Source organism: Oncorhynchus mykiss, chromosome 10, assembly GCF_057628025.1.
Source record: "Oncorhynchus mykiss isolate SJ-2025 chromosome 10, ASM5762802v1, whole genome shotgun sequence".
Lineage (NCBI taxonomy): Eukaryota > Metazoa > Chordata > Actinopteri > Salmoniformes > Salmonidae > Oncorhynchus > Oncorhynchus mykiss.
The window spans coordinates 66,924,342-66,951,776 of NC_143031.1; the positions used below are offsets into that span (position 1 = coordinate 66,924,342).

The 27,435-nt window shown below is 40.6% G+C and overlaps 1 protein-coding gene across 1 annotated transcript; it reads left to right on the plus strand.

The window, feature by feature from the left end:
• Positions 1–353: 353 nt before the first annotated feature.
• LOC110534489 (15-hydroxyprostaglandin dehydrogenase [NAD(+)]) lies at positions 354–27,048 on the plus strand. The gene is made up of 7 exons (XM_036933621.2): positions 354–764; positions 963–1,086; positions 2,442–2,548; positions 4,874–4,970; positions 23,564–23,640; positions 24,896–25,059; positions 26,215–27,048. Exons 1-7 carry the CDS (start codon positions 672–674, stop codon positions 26,336–26,338), a joined length of 786 nt encoding a protein of 261 aa, XP_036789516.1. The 5' UTR covers positions 354–671; the 3' UTR covers positions 26,339–27,048.
• Positions 27,049–27,435: the final 387 nt, after the last annotated feature.

Consider the following 27,435-nt stretch of genomic DNA (forward strand, 5'->3'; position numbering starts at 1 on the left):
CAGGCTCTAAGGTGCAGGGTTGAGTAACTGGGTGGTAGCCGGCTAGTGATGGATATTTAACAGTCTGATGGCATTGAGATAGAAGCTGTGTTTCAGTCTCTTGGTCCCAGCTTTGATGCACCTGTACTGACCTTGCCTTCTGAATGATTGCGTGGTGGACAGGCCAGTGACTCCAGTGGTTGATGTCCTTGATGAAGTTTCAGGCCTCTTGGCAGAGGCAAATGGTCATATAAAGGGATATCACATACTGCAGGTCTATATCTCAACGTCATAAAATGCATTCCCAATCTAACGTTAAGCTATTGCCTTTCAAAACAGACTGTAGGCCTACCAATAGCGAGCTTTATGACGTCACTGCATTGTTGCCCAATATGAAGGGCATAGCAGTAGATATTCCCTCATGCTGTTTGTTGCCAGTCACAGAGATTATATTAAATTGAGAAATATGTAATTCTATGATGCCAGTAGTGAGCTTCTACTGTAGGCCTATCTCATTAGGAGGTCGGTTTGGAATATGAAAAAGGTGAAAGACGAGACGGCGTAATTATCCGCCGTGTGTTTATTTAGCGCTACATACACCACACGCCCCTTTTCTGACAACTAATATACCAGATGATATAGGAGCCTACATAAAGCAGCGCGCGGTGTCGCAGCCATATGAAGCGTAAAAGATGACTCTGCGAGGTAAAGTGGCTCTCGTTACGGGCGGTGCGCAAGGTATCGGTAGAGCCGTCGCAGAAAGCCTTCTGAAGAATGAAGCAAAGGTTGGTGTTTATATATAAAGTTATTAGCCTAATGTCGCCCGTAAATGGACGGTGGTTTTGGTTACTTTACGCATTTTACGCGCGGCGCTTGTACCAACCTATCGTGGTTGTAATGGAGCCAAAACCAACTGTGTTGCACAGGAACCGCTTTAAATATTTGTACATAGTTTTGTAGATGTTCTGATTTTATACCCGCAGGTTGCACTTGTTGACTTGAATCAAAGTGTCGGAGAGGAATGCAAGAAGATTTTAAATGGAGAGTTTGGAGATGGGAACTGCATTTTCATTCAGTGTGACGTGACGGACAGATTGAAACTTAAAGGTAATGGTTGCCTGACAATAAACTGTGATACTTCTGGTTCATAGTCTGAGATGAATGCAATTCATTTGTTTGGAACATTTCCTCTCACAAGCTCTAAGCGCTGGTACTGCTTTCTATCACCTGGCACATTGCACGAAACAATATAAACACGTGTACGAGTTTGGAAAGTATGCATACATCGCTTGCATGTATTTACATCGAGTGAGCAGCTTTCAGGTGATAAACATCTGAACCCACTACCAGCGGTTTGAAAAGTTGGTTTGATTATACATTCTATGGACATTTTATCGCCACTGCCTTACGGTAAAAAGGACCAACAGTATGGACAATCGGTAAAGTAAATGTACATATAATTTTATTCAACATTCTGGCTTGTAAAGAATATACTGTCCATGGGGTAACCATGGTAACAGTCTGACTAGGCAAAGGTAATTGCAACTTTACTATGGTACTGCTATTTTTTCTTTAGAGGTTATTATAGGTTATTAGCCTAACCTACTTTTTTAAAAGTATAGTTTAGAGGCTATTAAAGGTTATTAGCCTAACCTACTTTTTTTTAAGTATAGCTATATGCCTAGTCTAACTTTAGCATTTTGGCTAAATGCATAATAGTCTATTTTATTTCATGCTGCGCAGTGGTTTAGAATTCTGAATATTCTAATTTTCGATCACCTTTAGGCCATTTTAACACATCATTCACCTCTGAAACAGACTTTCATTGTGTGGAAATGAATTAGTTACTTTTGAAATGATTTCCAAAACGCCCCAGGCAAAAGACATTGGAATGTTCTTGGATGTAGCCTTACCTAAATATCTGTGCTTCTAAGAGTCCATTCAACCAACACTGAACACTGAACACTGTCAATGCACGACTGAAACGTAAACGTCGAGTCCATTTAGTCTTGTAAGACTGGACATTTGTTAGACATTTGTTGTTAAAGTAAAGCAACGTACTTGACTTGTTGCTCCTACCTTGGTTAAGGTGATTATTATTATATATATATTTTTTTTTTAATTGAAGGTTTTCTTGCGGAATGTTTTCAGCTGAAAGGCAGGTGCTGGTGAATACCTGTTATACGGCAGTTTTTGTGGCTTAGATAATTGTTTGAATGTACTTGTTTACTTAGATAGACAAAGAAGCAGTGTTCTTGTAGTAATTATAGCCTGTATAATCAACCTAAGAACTAGATGTTCTTCTTTGATATAGAATCGAAATGACAGTTTAGATGTAAATAAACAAAGATGCAATGTTCTTGACAAAAATGTCCATCTCGTAAGGACTGGTAGTGTTCTTCTTGTAGGGGTTCATCTATAGTTAATCAACCTAAGTGTTGGACTCTTCTTTCATATTGCAGATGCTTTTCAAAGTACAGTCGACCGGTTTGGAAGATTGGACATTGTTGTCAACAATGCTGGCATCAACAATGAGAAGGACTGGGAGAAGACCATCGATGTAAATCTGGTAAGAGGGGTGGGTGTGGGTGTCTGTGTGTGTGTGTGTGTGTGTGTGTGTGTGTGTGTGTGTGTGTGTGACTAACACCAGTAAATGTTAGATTGAATGTCATTGAATGTCTTGCCATTGAGATAGTTTGTGAAAATCAATTTTTCCAAAACAATCTGTTACTTGACTAACTGCAAAATCAATCTTGCATTATGCTGTAGTTTAGCCTAGATTATATTATATTACATGATGCTGTAGTTTAGCCTAGATTATATTACATGATGCTGTAGTTTAGCCTAGTTTACATTATATTACACGATGCTGTAGTTTAGCCTAGATTATATTACATGATGCTGCAGTTTAGCCTAGTTTACATTATATTACACGATGCTGTAGTTTAGCCTAGTTTACATTATATTACATGATGCTGTAGTTTAGCCTGTTTTACATTATATTACATGATTCTGTAGTTTAGCCTGTTTTACATTATATTACATGATGCTGTAGTTTAGCCTAGACTACATTATATTACATGATGCTGTAGTTTAGCCTAGTTTACATTATATTACATGATGCTGTAGTTTAGCCTGTTTTACATTATATTACATGATGCTGTAGTTTAGCCTGTTTTACATTATATTACATGATGCTGTAGTTTAGCCTAGTTTACATTATGTTACATGATGCTGTAGTTTAGCCTAGACTACATTATATTACATGATGCTGTAGTTTAGCCTAGTTTACATTATATTACATGATGCTGTAGTTTAGCCTGTTTTACATTATATTACATTATGCTGTAGTTTAGCCTAGTTTACATTATATTACATGATGCTGTAGTTTAGCCTAGATTATATTACATGATGCTGTAGTTTAGCCTGGTTTACACTATATTACATGATGCTGTAGTTTAGCCTAGTTTACATTATATTACATGATGCTGTAGTTTAGCCTAGATTATATTACATGATGCTGTAGTTTAGCCTGTTTTACATTATATTACATGATGCTGTAGTTTAGCCTGTTTTACATTATATTACATGATGCTGTAGTTTAGCCTGTTTTACATTATATTACATGATGCTGTAGTTTAGCCTGTTTTACATTATATTACATGATGCTGTAGTTTAGCCTGTTTTACATTATATTACATGATGCTGTAGTTTAGCCTGTTTTACATTATATTACATGATGCTGTAGTTTAGCCTGTTTTACATTATATTACATTATGCTGTAGTTTAGCCTAGATTATATTACATGATGCTGTAGTTTAGCCTGTTTTACATTATATTACATGATGCTGTAGTTTAGCCTAGACTACATTATATTACATGATGCTGTAGTTTAGCCTAGTTTACATTATATTACATGATGCTGTAGTTTAGCCTGTTTTACATTATATTACATTATGCTGTAGTTTTGCCTAGTTTACATTATATTACATGATGCTGTAGTTTAGCCTAGATTATATTACATGATGCTGTAGTTTAGCCTAGATTAGATTACATGATGCTGTAGTTTAGCCTGTTTTACATTATATTACATGATGCTGTAGTTTAGCATAGTTTACATTATATTACATGATGCTGTAGTTTAGCCTGTTTTACATTATATTACATGATGCTGTAGTTTAGCCTGTTTTACATTAGATTACATGATGCTGTAGTTTAGCCTAGTTTACATTATATTACATGATGCTGTAGTTTAGCCTAGATGACATTATATTACATGATGCTGTAGTTTAGCCTGTTTTACATTATATTACATGATGCTGTAGTTTAGCCTAGTTTACATTATATTGCATGATGCTGTAGTTTAGCCTGTTTTACATTATATTACATGATGCTGTAGTTTAGCCTAGTTTACATTATATTACACAATGCTGTAGTTTAGCCTGTTTTACATTATATTACATGATGCTGTAGTTTAGCCTAGTTTACATTATATTACATGATGCTGTAGTTTAGCCTAGTTTACATTATATTACACAATGCTGTAGTTTAGCCTGTTTTACATTATATTACATGATGCTGTAGTTTAGCCTAGTTTACATTATATTACATGATGCTGTAGTTTAGCCTAGTTTACATTATATTACACGATGCTGTAGTTTAGCCTGTTTTACATTATATTACATGATGCTGTAGTTTAGCCTAGTTTACATTATATTACACAATGCTGTAGTTTAGCCTAGTTTACATTATATTACATGATTCTGTAGTTTAACCTAGTTTACATTACGTGACATCAGCGAGGAGTTCTACCACAGTGTGAATAAGAGCAAAACAGTGTGCCTGTTGTATGTGTTGGACATTGAAACGCAAGCCCTCTTGTTTCTCTCCATAGACATCAGTCATCAAGGGAACTTACCTGGCTCTGGATCATATGAGCAAAGAGTATGGAAAAGAAGGAGGAGTCATCATCAATGTCTCATCCATGGCAGGTAAGGCTGCTCCATACATGCATCAATACTTTATGTACTGTACGCTGCACGTCAATATATTGAAGCGTTCACAGACAGAAGAAAAAGGGAAACAGTGGTGTATGTGGGTGTGGGAATGACTAGCTATGTCTTTGGCAATGCGGTTGCTTTCAGCTGATGTGAGCAACCCCTATGTAATGGAATATGTCACAGGTCATCAGCTATAAAGAACCACATTGACTGATTCACTGTTATTGTTGAAATTCCCAGGCCTTTGTTTTGGTACGATATGGTTACACGGTGTACCATAACACATCACAGGTGTAAAGCAAACATTACAACATTACCGCTTGATAGATTAGAGTTTGATGGTGTTTTCACAGTGGACAATAAGCATTGCTGTGTGCGTCTCCTATTTGCTTAGTGGGGTAGGTTAACGCTGTTCTATCGCCTCAGTCGGCAAACTAACAACTACAGTACTTCTCATTTTTCAATCTTTCTCCACAGCATCATGTGGAGATTGAGAAAGCATATTATTGGTGCAATCCAAGTCAGCTAGCACAACCACTTTGTGCAAGAATTGTCTGAATGTCTGCCTGGTGGTTCAATGGCTTACATCTTGATCCAGCAGTAAAATCATTAAACTGACAAGGAAGTGGGGGGGGGGGTTCAATTTGGTGGGTGGTGGGCTGGTGGGTGGTGGGCTGTGTTGGATTGGGATAGATTTGTTGGAATGGAGACAGTAATGCCATGACAGACAGCCCACTGACTGTGAGACTCAGTCAAGTGTCACTAAATCTGTTTTCATATAAGCAGCACACCTGGGTTCACATACTATTCAAAATCTTTCAAATGCTTTCGGCGTTTTCTCAAGTCTGCCTTGAGTACCAGCTGGGTGGGGTTTGGACTTGCGATTATTCCATTGCAACAGGCAGCTCAATCAAGCACCACTAAAGTATTTGAAATTATTTCAGACAGTATTTGAACCCAGGGCCTCATTTATTAATATTCGGTAGAAACTATTCTAAAATACTACTAACAAACAGAATTTAGAATGTTGGTACCCATAGAAAAATCGTGATATATCAAACAATCCTACAAGCGTCATACCCACACTGGTAGGAGATAACCATTGATAAATACAAATTGTTCTCAGCCTCCTAGCACAACCTTGGCTGTTTGCAATTTGAAACGCCCCTAATTAACCATATATGGTCAAAATCCTCCCTTTAATACCCGAGGGGGATATTCAAATCCGTACCATAAAATACAACGGCGCAACCAAATTGTTTTTCTTTTTTTTGTTCTCTGTAACTGAAATAGAGGTGCTAGTGTCAGAGTACAACCAAAAGGATTTATTTAGCTTACTCAGTTGTGACTTGACCTGTAAAAATAAAAACAACTACAAAAAGAGGACCGTTGGGACAATTCAAGTTGCCATAGCAATGGCAAATACAGTGGGGCAAAAAAGTATTTAGTCAGCCACCAATTGTGCAAGTTCTCCCACTTAAAAATATGAAAATCCAGAAAATCACATTGTAGGATATTTAATGAATTTATTTGCAAATTATGGTGGAAAATAAGTATTTGGTCAATAACAAAAGTTTATCTCAATACTTTGTTATATACCCTTTGTTGGCAATGACAGAGGTCAAACATTTTTTGTAAGTCTTCACAAGGTTTTTTGGTATTTTGGCCCATTCCTCCATGCAGATCTCCTCTAGAGCAGTGATGTTTTGGGGCTGTTACTAGGCAACACAGACTTTCAACTCCCTCCAAAGATTTTCTATGGGGTTGAGATCTGGAGACTGGCTAGGCCACTCCAGGACCTTGAAATGCTTCTTACGAAGCCACTCCTTCGTTGCCCGGGCGGTGTGTTTGGGATCATTGTCATGCTGAAAGACCCAGCCACGTTTCATCTTCAATGCCCTTGCTGATGGAAGGAGGTTTTCACTCAAAATCTCATGATACATGGCCCCATTCATTCTTTCCTTTACACGGATCAGTCGTCCTGGTCCCTTTGCAAATAAACAGCCCCAAAGCATGATGTTTCCACCCCCATGCTTCACAGTAGGTATGGTGTTCTTTGGATGCAACTCAGCATTCTTTGTCCTCCAAACACAACGAGTTGAGGTTTTACCAAAAAGTTCTATTTTGGTTTCATCTGACCATATGACATTCTCCCAATCTTCTTCTGGATCATCCAAATGCTCTCTAGCAAACTTCAGACGGGCCTGGACTTGTACTGGCTTAAGCAGGGGGACACGTCTGGCACTGCAGGATTTGAGTCCCTGGCGGCATAGTGTGTTACTGATGGTAGGCTTTGTTACTTTAGTCCCAGCTCTCTGCAGGTCATTCACTAGGTCCTCCTGTGTGGTTCTGGGATTTTTGCTCACCGTTCTTGTGATCATTTTGACCCCACGGGGTGAGATCTTGCGTGGAGCCCCAGATCGAGGGAGATTATCAGTGGTCTTGTATGTCTTCCATTTCCTAATAATTGCTCCCACAGTTGATTTCTTCAAACCAAGCTGCTTACCTATTGCAGATTCAGTCTTCACAGCCTGGCGCAGGTCTACAATTTTGTTTCTGGTGTCCTTTGACAGCTCTTTGGTCTTGGCCATAGTGGAGTTTGGAGTGTGACTGTTTGAGGTTGTGGACAGGTGTCTTTTATACTGATAACAAGTTCAAACAGGTGCCATTAATACAGGTAACGAGTGGAGGACAGAGGAGCCTCTTAAGGAAGAAGTTACAGGTCTGTGAGAGCCAGAAATCTTGCTTGTTTGTAGGTGACCAAATACTTATTTTCCACCATAATTTGCAAATAAATTCATTAAAAATCCTACAATGTGATATTCTGGATTTTTTTTCTCATTTTGTCTGTCATAGTTGAAGTGTACCTATGATGAAAATTACAGGCCTCTCTCAACTTGCACATTTGGTGGCTGACTAAATACTTTTTTGCCCCACTGTATACTTCAAATGAGTAGGCAACACTCGCCAACAAGCCATCCATCCATTTCTGTTTACATAGTTGAAGTAGTTTAGGCTGGTGATGTTATGCTGATGAGGGTGACGTCTATTGAGCCGTTCATGTTTGGGAACCAACCTGTTTTGAGATGGTGCATGGAAATTGCACGTGTTAATGTTTGTTTTGCTGATGATTGCATCGAAAATATTGGCTCATCGAGGGCTGTGATCGGCAAGCCTCCACTGAAAAGTGTCCGTTGCCAAAAACCAGAGGGTGGATAGCACTTGGATGTGCACCGGAATGGTATGCATTTTGGAGTGGTATCCTTTTTAAAGTACGTCTTAAATCTTCCAAAAAACAATCGTATAGGATTTTTGAGAAAAGATATCTGATGAGCCAACCTGTACTTAATACAGAAAATGTGCCATCTGTCTCTACAAACTCGCTCTGTGCAAAATGCAGCGTGTGCCAAATCTTCCAACAGAGCAAGGTTAGCCGTCTCTCATGCAATTTCCCATTATCTCAGTCTTATAGTATGTCAACAATGGTTTCACTTTGACTCATACCTCTCATTTTAACAAATTACTGTACTTTATACGGATTATTATTGTAACCAATGCACTGATGTGGTCAAATTACATAGCGTGCCAAGCAATGTTTCATGCATTCCCAATGGAAATGCAATCAAAATTGAAAGATGATTTAATTATTACTCTCATAATTTCGACATATTTTCCCCATTCTACACTTGACAAGCAGTTTCCTTAATCCACCACGTGATCCATACACATGGTCATGGCTGTGTGTACATTTACAAACACTCTCAAGCAAACATTCCTATTGATCAATTTCAATTTTTACACGCATGGTTTACACACAGATTTGTGCCTATGCATGGTTGATAAATGAGACCCCTGGTCTGGTAAGCAGCAGAGATTTCCCTTCCCGTGACCCCTTTGGGTTCTTGAACACGCGGTCACAGGGAGCTAACATGTATGCCGACAGAGGGCGGAGTCCAGGCAGGTGGACAAGCCTCACACTGGGCTGTTGTGGTCATGTGGTGTTGTGACTTCTGTGCCAAGATCCACAGTTTGTGCAATAGTACTCGTGGACTTGAGTCAAGTGCTCTTGTCCAATTTCAACATAATTGCATCTATTATCATTGGTCTGCGCAGGGCCAGTTCCAGGCATAAGTGACATAAGATTATGCTCCCCCCCAAAAATAATGATCTATCTGTGTTTATTTTCATTTTTTTACTCAGTCGTGGGCTCCTCTTAGTGTTAAAGGTTAGAGTAGTAGAATATATAAGGTGCAAGTTCGAATAATTTGGTTATGAATCAGCAATTTGTCTCTGGTTTTGTCCGTCTCTGACAGTCACTCAATTAGCCATGTCAGCAAAATAAAAATGGATTGGTAAGTTAGTCTAGCCAGCTATCTAAACTTGTAGTAATCATGGCCGAATACCAACCGGGAATGCTGGTGTCGTGCCCAGGGCCCCTGACCTCCAGGTGGCCCCCATTTGATTTTGTTGGTTACTCTCACTCATATATTATTTACATGGCATAAGTCATTGAAAAATGGTAGAATTGCAGGAAATTTACTTTCAAACGTTCATTTTTCTCTCTGCTGTCGAGGGGGGGAGGGGTCAAGTGAGAGAAACGTTGTCATTTCTTCAAACTATCATCCTTATTAAATATCGATTTAATTATTGCAATAATGAGACTGGTCAACCCGAGAGAGCCTAACCTTTACAGAAATGCAGAGTTCTTTATATAGCTGACACTAAGAATGCTTAGTCATGGCTCGTGCAGACCAAGGGGCGTCATAAGATTTCATCCGGTCATTATCTGCACGGGGTTGTTGTCTTAACCCCACCCTGGCTTAGTTTCCCAGATGCAAGGAGGATTTTGAGACAATGAGAGATTGATATACTCTTAAACTATCTCTAGTAAAACACTTTCCTGTCTATGTAATGCAGTCTTTAACTCATTTGTCAGCTCAAGCCTTCTCTAGTGACCATATGCCCAGATTAGCTGCAGGGAACTAGAGTGGAGACCATAAAAACACAGCATTAGTAGGACAGAAATATCTTACTATTAGTTAAATATTCATTGTTAACTATTAATATAAAATAAATCAGGTAAATACGTAATGTTTCTATCACAGGGGCCACTAAAATGATTTGCCCGGGGGGCCCAACTTGGGGCAGCAGGTAGCCAATGATATTGTCAAGTAGTATTTCAACAAGCAGACCCAGGGGTCGGCTCTGGTCTTTTTGGGGGCATAAGTGAGATTTAGAGCTTTGGGCCAGTAACCGAAGGTTGCTGGATCGAATCCCCAAGCTGACAAGGTAAAAACCTGTCGTTCTGCTCCTGAACAAGGCAGTTAACCCACTGTTCCCTGGTAGGCCGTTATTGTAAATAAGAATTTGTTCTTAACTGATCTGGCTAGTTAAATAAATAAATACAAATTTACTACATCTCACTTATGCCCCCAAAAGGCCTGAGCCGGCCCCTGGGTCTGCTTGTTGAAATACTACTTGACAATATCATAGGTAATACATTTAAGTTTCAGTAATAAAACAGTTGTAAATACAACTGGAGAATATTGTGCTTGAACTCTCCAGTGCGAACGCTAAGCAATTATAATCATTTGATCCGAAAACAGACTGTATCGTTGGGAGGCTGTTCTCAGGCCTTTGGAATGTAAACATCAGTGCTGAAAACATGGTTGCTTGTGTTTGATTAAGGTAGAACAGTGTATAAACTGAGGATGGTGACTTCTCTCTTTCTCTCTCTTTCTTTCTTTCTTTCTTTCTCTCGCTCTCTAAATTCAAAGGGGTTTATTGGTATGGGAAACATTGCCAAATCAAGTGAAAGGGATAATATATAATGAAAACATTATACTCACAAAGTTTCAAAGGAACAGAGACATTCTAAATGTCATATTATATACAGTGTTGTAACAATGAGCAAATAGTTAAAAGGACAAAAGGGAAAGTAAATATGGGTTGTATTTACAATGGTGTTTGTTCTTCACTGGTTGCACTTTTCTTGTGGCAACAGGTCACAAATCTTGCTGCTGCGATGACACACTGTGGAATTTCACCCAGTAGATATGGGAGTTTATCAAAATTGGATTTGTTTTGGAATTTGTGGGTCTGCGTACTCTGAGGGAAATATGTGTCTCTAATATGGTCATACATTGGGCAGGAGGTTAGGAAGTGCAGCTCAGTTTCCACCTCATTTTGTGGGCAGTGTGCACATAGCCTGTCTTCTCTTGAGAGCAAGGTCTGCCTACGGCGGCCTTTCTCAATAGCAAGGATATGCTCACTGAATCTGCACATAGTCAAAGCTTTTCTTAATTTTGTCACAGTGGTCATGTATTCTGCCCAAGTGTACTCTCGTTTAGGGCCAAATAGCATTCTAGTTTGCTCTGTTTTTTTGTTAATTCAAATCAAATCACATTTTATTGGTCACATACACATGGTTAGCAGATGTTAGTGTAGCGTAATGCTTGTAAATTCTTTCCAATGGGTCAAGTAATTATCTTTTTATTTCCTCATGATTTGGTTGTGTTTAATTGTGTTGCTGTCCTGGGGCTTTCTGTGGTCAGTTTGTAAACAGAGCCCCAGGACCAACTTTCTTAGGGGACTCTTCTCCAGGTTCATCTCTCTGTAGGTGATGGCTTTGTTATGGAAGGTTTGGGAATCGCTTCCTTTTTATTTGGTGTTTTATGTTCTCTCCCTCTCTCTCTCTCTTCTCTTTCTCTTTCTCTTCTCTCTCTTTCTCTCTCCCTCCCTCTTTATCACTAACTGTCTCTCACTCTGTCTCTGTCTGTCTCTGTCTCTGTCTGTCTCTCTCTGTCTCTCTCTCTCTCTGTCTCTCTCTCTCTCTCTGTCTCTCTGTGTCTCTCTCTGTCTGTCTCTCTCTCTGTCTGTCTCTCTGTCTGTCTCTCTCTCTGTCTCTCTCTCTCTGTCTCTCTGTCTCTCTCTGTCTCTCTCTCTCTCTCTCTGTCTGTCTGTCTGTCTGTCTCTCTCTCTCTCTCTCTCTCTCTCTCTCTCTCTCTGTCTGCACTTTGACACAGATATGTCTGAACTCCATTCTCCCTCAGCCAATTCACAAACCGTTTAGGATCAAGATGATTCTCTGCTAAATATTCCATGTGACTCTATTCAGTCACACAGATGTCATAAATCTAAATGTAATCAAGAGTATATGTTTATCACAAGCGAGACGTATGACGCCATTGGGCTCATTCATACGCATTATCTATGTGTTGACATCCATCATGGGGTTCTGGTGAAATATTGTTCTGTGGCTGTGTTGGATGATAGATGATGTTGGATGACAGGATTTTGTGGTTGTTTGGACCTAATCCCCAAACTCATACACTGAGCAACTAAAGAGAGAGTTGTGAAATAGTTCCATGTAGGTTGTTTAGATCCTGGGCTGAAATTCAAACTCCAATGGAACTTTGGACTGACGACTGAGTTGACTGTCCTAACTGGAGACTGGAGGTTAATCATTCTCCTGCTGAGGTTGATTTTTAAAATGTAAAAAAATAACATTATTTAACCTTTTTAACTAGGCAAGTCAGTTAAGAACAAATTCTTTTTTTCAATGACGGCCTAGGAACAGTGGGTTGACTGCCTTGTTCAGGGGCAGAACGACAGATTTGTACCTTGTCAGCTCGGGGATTCGATCCAACAGCTAGGCTACCTGCTGCCCCATTTCTTCCTGTGATGTTTTTTCCCTTGTCTCAGCAGCCTCTTTCTCTTTTTCATTTCTTTCTCTCTCGTTCCTCGCTCATTACTCATTGCATAATAGTTTCGAGACGGAGAGAGAGAAGCTTCCGATTCAAGTTGTCCCAGCACAACAGGCAAAGCTGGTTGAAATGACGTCATTTCAACCAGTTTACAACCACACGGTTGTACTCTGTGCATGTCCAAGATCGTCCAAATATTTTCTAGATGCGTAAACACATCCCTGTGCACTTGGTAACATCATATTCTATCATTACGCTACATGTAGATGCTATTCCTCAGTGCTGTCGCTAGCAGATAAGTGAAAGTTATGCTACTAACCAAAACAAGACGTTCCCCAACCATGCCTATGGGGGATTCCGATACAGTGCCTTCAGAAAGTGTTCACACCCCTTGCCATTTTGTTGTTACAAAGTGGGATTAAAGCGTATTTAATTATCATTTTTGGTCAACGATCCACACAAAATACTTTAATGTCAAAGTGGTAAATACCCTAATGTCAATGTGGTGATTCTGACAATACATGTTAGAATCACCTTTGGCAGCGATTACAGCTATGAGTCTTTCTGGGTAAATTTCCAAGAGCTTTGCACACCTGAATTGTGCAACATTTGCCCATTATTCTTTTTAACATTCTTCAAGCTCTCTCAAGTTGGTTGTTGATCTTTGCTAGACAGCCATTTCAAGTCTTGCCAAAGACTTTCAAGCAGATTTAAGTCAAAACTGAAACTAGGCCACTCAGGAACATTCAGTGTCGTCTTGGTAAGCAAATCCAGTGTTAAGGCTGTGTAAGGAAGGCGAAGTCAGGTGCAGGAGAGCAGAGTAGAGTAAACAGGCGCACTTTTATTCCGGTAAAAAATAGGCATAACATGACATCTAAGTGCCCAAAAAACACAGAACGCGAATACAAAAGTATAGCGCGAACATACACCATTACAATAAACAATGACACACAAAGACATGGAAGGGAACAGAGGACTAAATGCATGCAGATTATGGAATGAAAACCAGGTGTGTATGAAACAAGACAAAACAAATGGATATATGAGAAATGGAGCGGCGATGGCTAGAAAGCCGCCCAAACAAGGAGAGGAGCCGACTTCGGCGGAAGTCGTGACATCCAGTCTAGATTTGGGGGAGGGAATACAGTCAGTCACAAAAGTGAACCAACAACCTAAAACGTGAGAACAGGATCCGTAATGGACCAGACACGGAAGTGAACCGTATAGTTCACCTATGGTGAACGGGACCGCACTCTGACACCACCACAAACTGAGGTACCTACCGTACCAAACAAACAAACAAACGAACACTCCACACAGGTTCTACCCACGAGAGGTTATGCCCTACTTGTCCAAAATAACCACTTTGCCACACACCGTGCAAACAGTAGCACTGTATCCTTTGCTAACAGTATCTAAAAATGACCAGATGTTGCCAATCCCTGGTCCCAGAGGGCTCTCCCAATTGTGTGGTATTTAAAACCGATTGGTTACTTTTCCCACCAGGATGACACTGCCGATGCCACTTGAGGTTTTAAATGGGTTATTATCAATATGCACAGAGCACTCACATACTCGGAACCCCACCCGGGTCGGACAAGGCACACCCTTCCCAAATTCAGTGTTTTGCAGCACACAAACCACACATGCAGCTGACTGGAGAAGCGACTTTTACCCACGGACTTTTAACTAAGTCAATTACAACAAAACCAAGATCATTAATTGACAGTACAACGAGGCTCATTCATCACATTTCAGAAATACCCCTTGGTGAGAGAAGCCAGAAAAGTCTCCACCACAGAGGGGTAGACACAATTGACTCACCTCCAGAGAGCTGATTCTGAAGCGTCGCTAAACAAACATGGCTGAAAACCTTAGTGCCTCATCCTCTTTGGAATTTCCAGATGGACTAAAGAAGAGAGAATTGAGAAATAAAAGCAGGTTTATTACAACTTGCCACAGGGAGACGCCTCCAGCACAGAAGCAGATATCATTTCTAACTGGCCTCTTGGAGACAGGCCCTTTTATATTCTAAATCAGACAACACCAAATGTTCTGGAAACACCAGACCGAGAGGCTCGCAGTTCAAAACCAAGGCAGCGGCTTTGTCAGCTGCTACAGAATCGGTGTCCACAGAAGGTCATCAATACAACCGTGAGTAATCAGTGTGTCCTTGTACCTCCAGTCTGGCGTCAATCACTATCAACCGATATGAGCATAATCCATAACATTCAGTATAACGCCTAGTGACCATCAACGTGCACCTTGAGTGTCATAAATAGAACACTGGAAATGTATTACAGAAAGGGAAAATATATAAATATGCTAAATATTGTTTTAATCACTCTAAATGTGATTATGTAACAGTGATAGAACTGTTAGATAGGCTAGCTACAATGGACAACATCACACATTATCTCTGCCCCAAAGCCAAAACACCGTTGACATGACATCAGTTTGTTTTCTTTTCCATTGAGAAGAAACGGTTGGCAAGATGCTGCTTGATGTACGACCGCAGCAAAAGCTGCAGGCGCTCACAGGCCCCGCTTTAACTGGCAGCTGCCTCTAATGGGACAAGGAACTTTGGAATGTAGGTGGACCCACTGCAGTGTTCGGTACAGGCTTCTTCCCTCACTGGCAAGTTGTGCAATGACTGACTGATTGACGAACTGACTGACTGACAGCTCCTATATTGGATCGCGGTATGTTTGATGCAAATCATTGTTTTGGTTCACCCTGTTCTTCATGATGTGTGGTAAGAGGAGCCTAACCTGAAATGTACCAAGGGTATCAGTTGACAACATTTTGGGGGGAAGGAAAACACACATGTACACATTTTTAAATACTTTATTTGAATCCACAAATGACATTACATTAAGATGGATAATGGACTATTTTAAAGGTCTTGGACACAAGAGCATTTTAAGGATACAAAAAGCACCTTCTCCACAAAGCTAGGCTGCCAGTAACAGCTGAAACCGAGCAGTACTTCGGCCAGTTGCTTTGCTCTCTGCAATCTGAAGGCCACTCACCATATGTACGTGGCCGAGACTGCCCTGGTGAAGGGCTTTCTTACAAGCCCTTCACCAACAATGCAGTTTTTAGAAAATTAAGAGTTGAGAATATATTAACTAAATAAACGAAAGTTTAAAAAAGTAATACAATAAAATAACTAATGAGGTTATATACTGGGGGTTCTGGTACTGATTCATGTGTGGGGGTACAGGTTAGTCGTGGTAATTGAGGTAATATGTACATGTAGATAGTGACTATGCATAGATAATAAACAGCTGGTAGCAGCAGTGTAAACAAAGGGGTGTTCAATGCAAATAGTCTAGGTGGCCATTTGATATTAGCTGTTCAGCAGCCTTATGGCTTGGGGGTAGAAGCTGTTAAGGAGCCTTTTTGGACCTAGACTTGACGCTCCGCTACCGCTTGCCGTGCGGTAGCAGAGAGGACAGTCTATGACTAGGGTGGCTGGAGTCTTTGGCAATTTTTAGGGCCTTCCTCTGACACCGCCTGGTATAGAGGTCCTGGATGGCAGGAAGCTTGGGTGATGTACTGGGCCACACGCACCACCCTCTGTAGCGCCTTGCGGTCGGATGCCGAGCAGTTTCCATACCAGGCGGCAATGCAACCATGCTCTCGATGGTGCAGCTGTAGAACCCCTTGAGGATCTGAGGGGCCATGCCAAATCCCCTGAGTCTCCTGAGGGAGAATAGGCGTTGTCGTGCCCCCCTCGGTCTGTCTGGACCATGACAGTTTGGTGATGTGGACACCAAGGAACTTGAAGCTCTCGACCTGCTCCACTACAGCCCTGTCAATGATAATGGGGGCGTACTCGGCCCTCATCTTCCTGCAGTCCACAATTATCTCCCCTGTCTTGATAACATTGAGAGAGAGGTTGTGGTCCTGGCACCACACCGCCATGTCTCTGTCCTCCTCCCATCATTGTCAGTGATCAGGCCCACCACCATTGTGTCGCCGGCAAATATCTATATATTTTTTACATTTTATCTTTATTTAACTAGGCAAGTCAGTTAGGAACAAATTCTTATTTACAACGACAGCCTAGGAACAGTGGGTTAACTGCCTTGTTCAGGGGCAGAACGACAGATTTTTACCTTGTCAGCTCGGGGATTCGATCTTGCAACCTTTCAATTACAAATCCACCGCTCTAACCACTAGGCTACCTTCCTGCCCAAATGTAATGATGGTATTAGAGTCGTGCTTGGTCATGCAGTTGTTGGTGAACAGGGAGTACAGGAGGGGACAAAACAGGCACCCCCTGAGGGGCCCCCATCTTGAGGATCAGAGTGGCAGACCCGCTGCCGCCCACCCCTACCACCGCAGAAGGAGGTGTTTAGTCCCAGGGTCCCTAGCTTAGCATTTTGTATGTGGTGTGGGATTTTTCATCATGATGTGTTCTTGGTGACTCTAACTCCCAAGAAACCGTACAGTGTTATTATAGACTGTCATTAATCATACTAGATGTGTTTTGTTATGCATCATTCAAGACATGCCCAACAATATATATGACGTCATGGCTGAGAATAAAACGCCCCAAGGACAACAACAGCAACACAGTACCAAGTCAAAGATACAATGGACGGAACTGCAGATTATACAGCAAGCGGAGTTAGTTGAGAAAGTCAGGAAAAGTATGTTAAAATCATGTTTTACATCATGTAGCCCTTTACACTCGTATCTGTATACAAGTTGAAAATGGCAGATTTGGGCAATAATAAGCGCCTAAATTGGAACGTAGTGGCTGTTTCAGTAAGGGTTCTGTCTCTGCGCTTCACAGCGCTGTATGGGTTTTTATTGACAGCCATTCTGAACTTGAGCACCGCTCGCAACAAAAATTTGCCACCATCCCTTCCATTAATTGGGCAACTTTTGCACATTTTTTGTTGTCCAGGTGAGGGGAACTGCTGTAAATTAAGAGGACTGGATGTATTTTGAAAGATGAGATGTTGAGGATTATAATAAATACCGCTTTGATGTCATACAAGCAAGCCACACACCTGTGAGTCCAAATGTGCAATTCACCTTTCCAAATCAACGTTTATGATCACTATGTTTGATGTACAGTTGCAAGATGACATGTAGTCATATCCTGGGGTCTTCTGAACAGAATGAGCTTATGTTTGTTTATTGTGAAAAAAAATTGCCTCATCACACGCACCTGAATGCACCTAAATTACGATCGTTTTTTCTGAATTTCCTTGTGAAAGCCTAACATGGTAAGATCATATTTTATAACAGCTAGTTATGTTGGCAATGGAACAAGCTTTCAGATCATGCCCACCTGACCTTGATTGCGATTTATAATGGACCGTTTTTGGATTGCGTAAACAACAACAGTAATTGGGTGATTCTGCAACTACAGGAACTCCTATAATCCTCAGGGTCAATTTTTTTGATTATTATTATTTTTTTAAATGTTTTTTTCTTTATGTTAAATTCACACTACCATCATCCCAGATTCTTTAAACACCTCTCAATCTAGTACTTTAGCTATTTCTCAGATGCATTTTATACCTCCATTTCACTGTTTTGTCCTTGTCCCTGACCCAGACTTTTGAGCTTCCACTATGTTTTTCTATGAGAAAACATTAATAATTACACATTATGTAATGTTATCTTCTAGAGAAAGAGTCAAATAAATAAAATCTATATCAATATGTGAGGTGAGTATGCCCTTTATATTGTTATTTATACAAAATATACCTGTCCTTTGGTAGTGGTGTCATTTCCACCACTGAGGACAAATTCCTCAATAATAACGTGTTGTCAAGAGAATGTTAACTTGGTTACCATGGAAACTTATTGTGACACTGAAGCACATGGCTGCAGCAAACAGTTGTTCCAGAAGTGATGTCCAGAAGTTTAAGAAAAATCTAGGTAAGTATTACTTATGTAGAGAATATTTTTAGTCAGTCATTTCCAAACAGGCTATAATTTCTTTCATTTGTGGTAGAATTTAGATTTTTTTTAAATACATTATATGTATTTAGTGAAAACTATATGCTGTCTGTAATACTGGCCTAAGCATGCTAAGCAGTCTGGGCAGGTAAGTTAGGGGCAGGTTTGATGGCCTCATGTTATGACTGCAAGTCATCTGGTGACTAAGGTGTTGTGTTGCCTGATAGGTAGGTCGCAATCGCAACTGTTCTCTTTAAAGTCTGTCTTCGATTCTGTTGGTTGCATTTCCATTGCCATCTCTTGCTCCTTTGTTCTCGCTTTGTAAGCTCAGAGATAGTTTTCACTTCTCACTTCTCTTTTTTCTTCCAGTATCTCTCCCTGGCTTTTTGCAGATGTTCCTGGGATCGTATAGGATCCTTTTTTATTTAGTTTCTATGTCTGTGAACTCTGGAATCGTAAGTTGTCTTAAATTAATGAAATGCTTAACAATGGTTGTTGTTCAAAATGGTTGCAATAAAATATTGTTTTCCTACATTTTTCATTTTATTTTTTACATAGATGTTATTTCCACCGCACCTTGTCATTTCCACCACACCCATATTTTTAGGTCAATTAGTATATTATGTGTACCTTATATTGATCTACTTGTTTTAGATAGGGAAATCATATGGTTGTTATCATCATCTCACAAAATGGTTGGCTGGAAATATCTTATTTTGTTATGATAAATAAATATTTTCAGTTGTCACAAAGGCAAGTCCATACATTCAGGCGTTGTGTTGAATTATTCATTTTAGGAAAACCGTAAAAAGCACTTAAAATAATGTTCAATGCAAGACAAATGTATAAGAAATGTGTTATAAATGAATTGTATAATATTTAATGTTCAACTAAAATGGATGTTTAATGGCTGTCTGAGACAAATTACAAAAATATATAAATTCCTGAATAGTACGATCACAGCGATTATCAGATATTATTTCTAGACAAATCAAAGACAATTACAATACAGGTCAAATGTTTTTTTCAATACATTTTAATTTCTGAAATCTTGCATGGCCAAAGTGCCCGAAGTTGCAGAATCACCCAATTGTGTTATGGCGGGGATTCAGGGCTGTGTTCCAAACTAAACAACTACAAGGACAGCTAGGAGAGCTCATAAAGGTACCTTTTATAGTTGAAAACTTTTATTTTGAGTCATAAAAGTGCATTGAAATTGCTTAGGAACTGTGCACACTTTGGAGAGGTGTGTGGCCACTTGGAGACACCAGTTAATCTTCTCATTCAAACCTTTGTAATGTTTTGTCTTGTGTTGCACCTACCCCACATTTTACAGGAATAGCCTTATCATGTTACTGAATGTATCCAGAGTATTTTCAGATTTCGTTTTCAACAAAAGTGGCAAAGTACACTACATGTAAAATGAACATAAAATCAACAGTGTAATGTTTGGATTCAGTCTTGTGTCAGGTGAACTGTTGTGTACTCACATTTGGTCTAATCATTTTCCTAATACCTCCAAACGGTTCACTATCCATTTCTAAAATGGTTATGCATTTTCATACTTCTTCTGTAAGAAACATTTCAAATGAGCCCTATCCATATAGGCCAATTCCCACACGGGTAAAAGGTGAAAGCATTTGGTTCAGTATTATACTGTAATAACCAATTAAGACGGGCAGTATATCGTTCACTGTAGTTCCAAATGAGGGAAGAGCAGTCTGACGTGTTATGTTATCAGCACTCTGTTCGAGCTGCTTAGGCATAAGGGGAAGTACAAGTATGCCTGAAACTGCAAGATAACGGTTGGGTGTTTTATGATAAATTAACCCATATTGACATGTTATTGCACATACTTTGCTTCCTGTGTGTCCCAGCAGCAAACCTGTAACTCCTATAGATCCCTTTCCTCCTTGTCACTTTTGTGACTGTTTTTTAGCTGAAGTGGCAATACGATTTGAAGTCAAGACTTTATACAATGTTTCCTGTACAATTCCAGCTATCATATTTATGCCCTTTCCTACAGGACTGAAATTCAGCGGGAACACATGGGTGGTTTGGGTGTTCTCATAGTTATTCTCATTTTAACAGAAGGGTTCTATGTACAACCATATGTCATATTTCCCAGCATGCTCTAAGGTAGGGTGATTTTCAGAATTGTTTGTTTTAATGTGTTTTTGCATATACAGTAGAGGTCGGAAGATTACATACACCTTAGCCAAATACATTTAAACTAAATTTTTCACAACTGGTAGTATTGCCTTCAAATTGGTTAACTTAGGTCAAACGTTTCGGGTAGCCTTCCACAAGCTTCCCACAATACGTTGGGTGAATTTTGGCCCATTCCTGACAGAGCTGGTGTAACTGAGTCAGGTTTGTAGGCCTCCTTGCTCGCACAATCTTTTTCAGTTCTGCCCACACATTTTCTATAGGGTTGAGGTCAGGGCTTTGTGATGGCCACTCCAATACCCTGACTTTGTTGTCCTTAAGCCATTTTGCCACAACTTTGGAAGTTTGCTTGGGGTCATTGTCCATTTGGAAGACCCATTTGCGACCAAGCTTTAACTTCCTGACTGATGTCTTGAGATGTTGCTTAAATATATCCACATAATTTTCTTTCATCATGATGCCATCTATTTTGTGAAGTGCACCAGTCCCTCCTACAAGCACCCCCACAACATGATGCTGCCACCCCCGTGCTTCACTGTTGGGATGGTGTTCTTCGGCTTGCAAGCCTCCCCATTTTTCCTCCAAACATAACGATGGTAATTATGGCCAAACAGTTATAATTTTGTTTCATCAGACTAGAGGACATTTCTCCCAAAAATACGATCTTTGTCCCCATGTGCAGTTGCAATCCGTAGTCTGGCTTTTTTATGGCAGTTTTGGAGCAGTGGCTTCTTCCTTGCTGAGCGGCCTTTCAGGTTATGTCGATATAGGACTCGTTTTACTGTGGATATAGATACTTTTGTACCTGTTTCCTCCAGCATCTTCACAAGGTCCTTTACTGTTGTTCTGGGATTGATTTGCACTTTTCGCACCAAAGTACATTCATCTCTAGGAGACAGAACCCGTCTCCTTCCTGAGTGGAATGACGGCTGCGTGGTCCCATGGTGTTTATACTTGCGTACTATTGTTTGTACAGATGAATGTGGTGCCTTTAGGCGTTTGGAAATTGCTCCCAAGGATGAACCAGACTTGTGGAGGTCTACAATTTTTTTTCTGAGGTCTTGGCTGATTTCTTTTGATTTTCCCATGATGTCAAGCAAAGAGGCACTGAGTGTGAAGGTAGGCCTTGAAATACATCCACAGGTACACCACCAATCGACTCAAATGATGTCAATTAGCCTATCAGAAGCTTCTAAAGCCATGACATCATTTTCTGGAATTTTCCAAGCTGTTTGAAGGCACAGTCAACTTAGTGTATGTAAACTTCTGACCCACTGGAAATGTGATACAGTGAATGATAAGTGAAATAATCTGTCTGTAAACAATTATTGGAAAAATGACTTGTGTCATGCACAAAGTAGATGTCCTAACCAACTTGCCTAAACTATAGTTTGTTAACAAGAAAATTGTGGAGTGGTTGAAAAACGAGTTTTAATGACTCCAACCTAAGTGTATGTAAACTTCTGACTTCAACTGTACCCATTGATTGGGTGATACATTTTATGCTACACAAAGATAAATAACATTTATGCTTGCTCCAGTTTGAATACTGAAACTACATCAAGGATCTGATCTTCCCTACCCTGGCAATTTTTTTGAATGCAGGTTGCAGTTGATTTAAACAATTCCACTCGTTGGATATCGTAACTCTGGCTCGATTCCAATAGCAATTACACATCACTTTGCGAGCCAGAATAATGTGACTTGCAGGCCTGACGTGGCCTGTAAACCAAGGTTTTCCTAACACAACTGTGATAGGGTTTAACTAAGCCCGTCAACAATTGGCCTTACCATAGACAGATCTCTTCATAAATAATTTGATTTTAAAGGCCTCCATTCATGGAGGGTTCTAAGAATAACCTTTATATAATAAAATGGTTCTTAGTAGAACCATATACAAGGTGTTCTATGAAGAAACCTACACGGTAGACCCTCTGAAAAGGGTTCTACCTAGCACCAAAAAGGGTTCAGAAAAACTGAAAAACACTATATGGTTCTACTAAGCACACATTTGTTTAAGAATGCATGTAAACATTCTCTTTGAGCTCAATTCCCTTTGATTTGACTATGTTCCCAGAGGGATTTTTTTCCATCTAATTTCACCTCTGTTCTCTTATACAAAGGTGTTGAGAGGTTTCAGAAATAAAGTGCCTTGCAGTACTCCATACAACAGGTTTCTCTTAAGGTTTGCCCTGGCTCTATCCTTTTTTTAAAGGGGAAAACTAATGATTGATCTTCACAAGGTGAAGGTTTTATGTGTCCATAAAAGGAAGTTGAGCCCATTATTTGGAGGGGGAAGCGAGTTCTCCTGAAATGCAATGTTCTGGAGATTGTTCTGGTTTAAACAGAACTTGGCAGCCGGCCCAACACACACAAACACACAGCTTTTTCATGTTTGAATTAAGTCAAAATAGGGGGTAATATTTTTCCTCGGAAGATCCGGATTTTCCATGACGGGAAAGGCATAGAGAATAAGTTACAGTACTCATTCATTTCTAGCAAGCGATATGAGATCTCAGTAAAAACCGGTAGATTACACTATAGTGTGCTTACACACACACACACACACACACACACACACACACACACACACACACACACACACACACACACACACACACAGAGGACAAGTAACCTCTGTAACAATGCCTTTAGGGTGATTGCATTGTTGATAAGCGCCGTCAATGAAAAACGGCTGAAATTTAAATGGATACCATGTGGAGTATGTTGGTGAGTTATCATGACTGTAAACTTTGTTTATTCTTCTTTCTTTCTTTTCAGCTTTCCTTCATTCCCCCTACCAGCCAGTGTACACGGCCACAAAGCACGGGGTGATAGGCTTCTCCAGAGCCATAGCGGTGAGTTCTAATACACCTCCAAACCTCTCCTCGAGTACACCTAGCCGTTCCACATACAGTGCCCTCCGTAATTATTGGGACAGTGAAACACTTTCTTCTTCTTTTGGATTTTAAATCAATGAGTATGAGGTTAAAGTGCAGACTGTCAAAGTCACTTATGTGTATTAAAGCAGTAAAAAGTATAGCCTACCAATTGGCTTGTCGCAGTGCTTGAGGCGTCACTACAGACCTGGGTTTGATTCCAGGCTATGTCACAGCCGGCCGTGACCGGGATACCAATGAGTCGGCGCACAATTGGCCCAGGGTCGTCCGGGTCAAGAGAGGGTTTGGCCGGCCAGGAATGTCCTTGTCCCATCGCGCTCTAGCGACTCCCTGTGGTGGGTCGGGCGCATGCACGGTCGCCATTTGTATGGTGTTTCCTCTGACATATTGATGCGGCTGGCTTCCGGGTTAAGTGAGCAGTGTGGCAAGAAGCAGTGCTGCTTGGCAGGGTCATGTTTTTGGAGGAGGCATGACTCTCGACATTCGCCTCTCCTGAGTCCATACGGGAGTCGTAGCGATGGGACAAGACTGTAACTACCAATTTAGATATCATGAAATTGGGTAGAAAAAGAGGTTGTGGTTCCATATTCCTAGCACACAATGACTACATCAAGCTTGTGACTCAAGAAATGTAATGGATGCATTTGCTATTTTGTTTGGGTTGTGTTTCAGATTATTTTGTGCCCAATAAATTTGGAGTCACTTTTATTGTAAATAAGAATAGAATATGTTTCTAAAGACTCTTACATTAATGTGGATGCTACCATGGTTACGGATAATCGTTGATATAGTCATTGTGAGCGATTAATATGGGAACAAACACTAAACTTTGGACTACCTTAATAGACATACAGTATGTAATCCAAAACCAGTACACCTGATTTAAGTAATGAAGGGCTTGATGATTAGTTGACCAGTTGAATCAGATGTTGTAGTAGAATATGTGATATGTGGAATGGCTGGGGGTACTCCAGGAAAGGCATGGAAAACACTGGCCTAAACACATTCCTTTGCCCTGGGTGATTACGCTTGACCGTGTTCGGACATGTTTGTGCTCATCTTTCTCACACACACACACACACACACACACACACACACACACACACACACACACACACACACATACTTACACACTGGCACGTTGCTCCTTTCACAACCACACACACATACACTCACCCTGACACGTCTGTGTTCCTTTCCTCTCCCAACGCAGGATGCAGCCGAAGTGGAGAACTATGGTGTGAGGATCAACACGCTGTGCCCTGCCTTCGTGGACACCCCTCTCCTGCGCTCCGTGGAACACGAGGACAACATGGGCAAGTTTGACAAGTTCAAGGACGACTTAAAGAGGAGCGTGCACAAGTTCGGGGTGCTTCAGTGAGTTCCTATACATGTCGTGTAGAAGTTGCCTCATTTCCCTCCTCTTTCTTTATAACTCAGGTTTACTGTAAATCTATGTGGTGTATATAGGATACTGCTTCAGATTAATGTATACAAGTGTTGGTTATACCTAAACAAGTCAACACAGACCTAGAATCAGCTTACCCTTCCCATATGGCCCTGCGAAACCACCCAAATACTAACTCCATTCTACGACATCAAGTCATACAGTATCTGGAGTAGCAAAGCCTCCCTTATCAGTGTCCATTTCCTCCTTAAATCCTCCCTCCACATAGTATGTGTGGGAGGCCATGGAGGTTGTTATCCCTCCTCAGTTTCCCTGTCTTATCTGGAGAGAGGATAGAGGGGGCCTTGGAAGCTTCCTGGTGTGGTTGTGTCTTGTCCCCTCTCTATGTCACTGTGTTTTGAGTGCTTTGCACGACATCAGATAAGGTTTTCTACTTCAGAAGCAAACGGCGGTGGAGATATACAGATAGAAACGTTGAGGGGTATTCTGAGGAAAGACTTAACTAACTTTGTCAACATTTATTTGAAATGATTAGGTTTGCTGCGATATGCATCCGAAACATGCAAAGACAAATATTGAGAAATACAGTGTGTTTGAGATAAGATGCACTTAAAATCATATGCAGCCAAGTTTTGTTATTTATATCAGAATGCACTTCAGTCTTGAATGCTTACATTTACCAGCTCAGCTGCTTTAAAGTACAGTATTTCGTAATACCTTGTCCAAGCTGTTTGGCCTGGGGCAAGGCGATGTGATAAATCTGTTGGCTACAGCGTCAAAAAGAGGCCTTTTTAAATGTTGATCTTGTATCTCTTTCAGCCAGGAAATTGTTGAATTAAGTTACATCATGTTTCAGGAATTCTCTGATAAAATCATGAGGGCATTTTACAACCTAAATTGTTAGCCAGTCCAATTCAATCCATAAAAACCTTCAGGAATTGAAAGAGAATGTATGATCATGGCCTCTCTCTTTCCTGGGTCGTGTTCATTAGACACCAGGCGGAAAACAACCGAATGAACCAGGCGGAAAACAACCGAATGAACCAGGGAGGAACTATCTGGACACTGTGTTCCCTACCTAACACGACCCTGTTTTCTCTCTACCTCTCCATCTCTATCCCCAGACCGTCGCTGATCGCAGAGGGAGTGTTGCGCCTGATAACTGATACCGGTCTAAACGGCGCCGTGATGAAGATCACCTGCTCTAAAGGGATCCACTTCCACACCTACGAGCCCCTGTCCGCTTGAGAGGAGCAACACGGAATACCGTCGGACTTCTGTCTCCCACCCAGACAAAGGAACTTAAAGTGGTCGGAGTATGGAGTCATTCAGACAGTAGACCCATGTGTCTATGGAATTGGTAGAAATGTAGGCCCATTGAATTAGGAATTAGAATAGTAATTTAATGGGACCTCTATTTGTATGCCTACATTGGATGTAACCAAGATTCCAGTAGTCTTACTTAATAGGTGTGAACAAAGGTAGACAAACAGGGTTTAGTTTTCGGGTTTCCCTCATCATAGAATCCTCCAGTTGATTTGACTAGTATGAGAGACTTGTTTCCCTCATCATAGAATCCTCCAGTTGATTTGACTAGTATGAGAGACTTGTTTCCCTCATCATAGAATCCTCCAGTTGATTTGACTAGTATGAGAGACTTGTTTCCCTCATCATAGAATCCTCCAGTTGATTTGACTAGTATGAGAGACTTGGTACACATTGACTGCTGTATTTATTTTATTTTATTTATTTAACGAGGTGAGTCGGCTAAGAAAAACATCTTATTACCCAATTATGAAATTGACATTTTATCACAAAGCACAATATGTGTTTACAATTCTACCAAATAACTGTAGTTTATTTATGATACAATAGCATTCTTTATTATCATAGAATATGTGAAAATTGTATTTTTGTTGGTTGTCAGACAATAAACTTTGACTCCTTTCCTCTTCTCATTCCCTTGTTACATGACTATGTACGTAACACAGTATCTGTAACACAGTAATGCAGGTTTAGCTGGCAGAAAGAGGACTCCTGTGGGCTGGGGAGTTGTCAGCACGCTACCTAGCTGAGCATGTTGCCGTTGGGCTAAGTATGTTGCCGTTGGGAGTGTCCACCTCACCTCCACTACCATGCAGTAAAACAGGCTTTGACGAGAGGACAAGGAACTATGTAAGTCATGCATGTAAACAGACAGACAGTTTTTATTTTATTTTTCAATCCTTTGCTGCTTTTAGTTAATTCCAGGATGTATGCGTGACAGGAATTCACATCTGGATATCACCCCCTCCTCCCGCCATCCCTCTCCCCCCGCCCGCCCTCCCGCTATCAGCTGCAGTCTG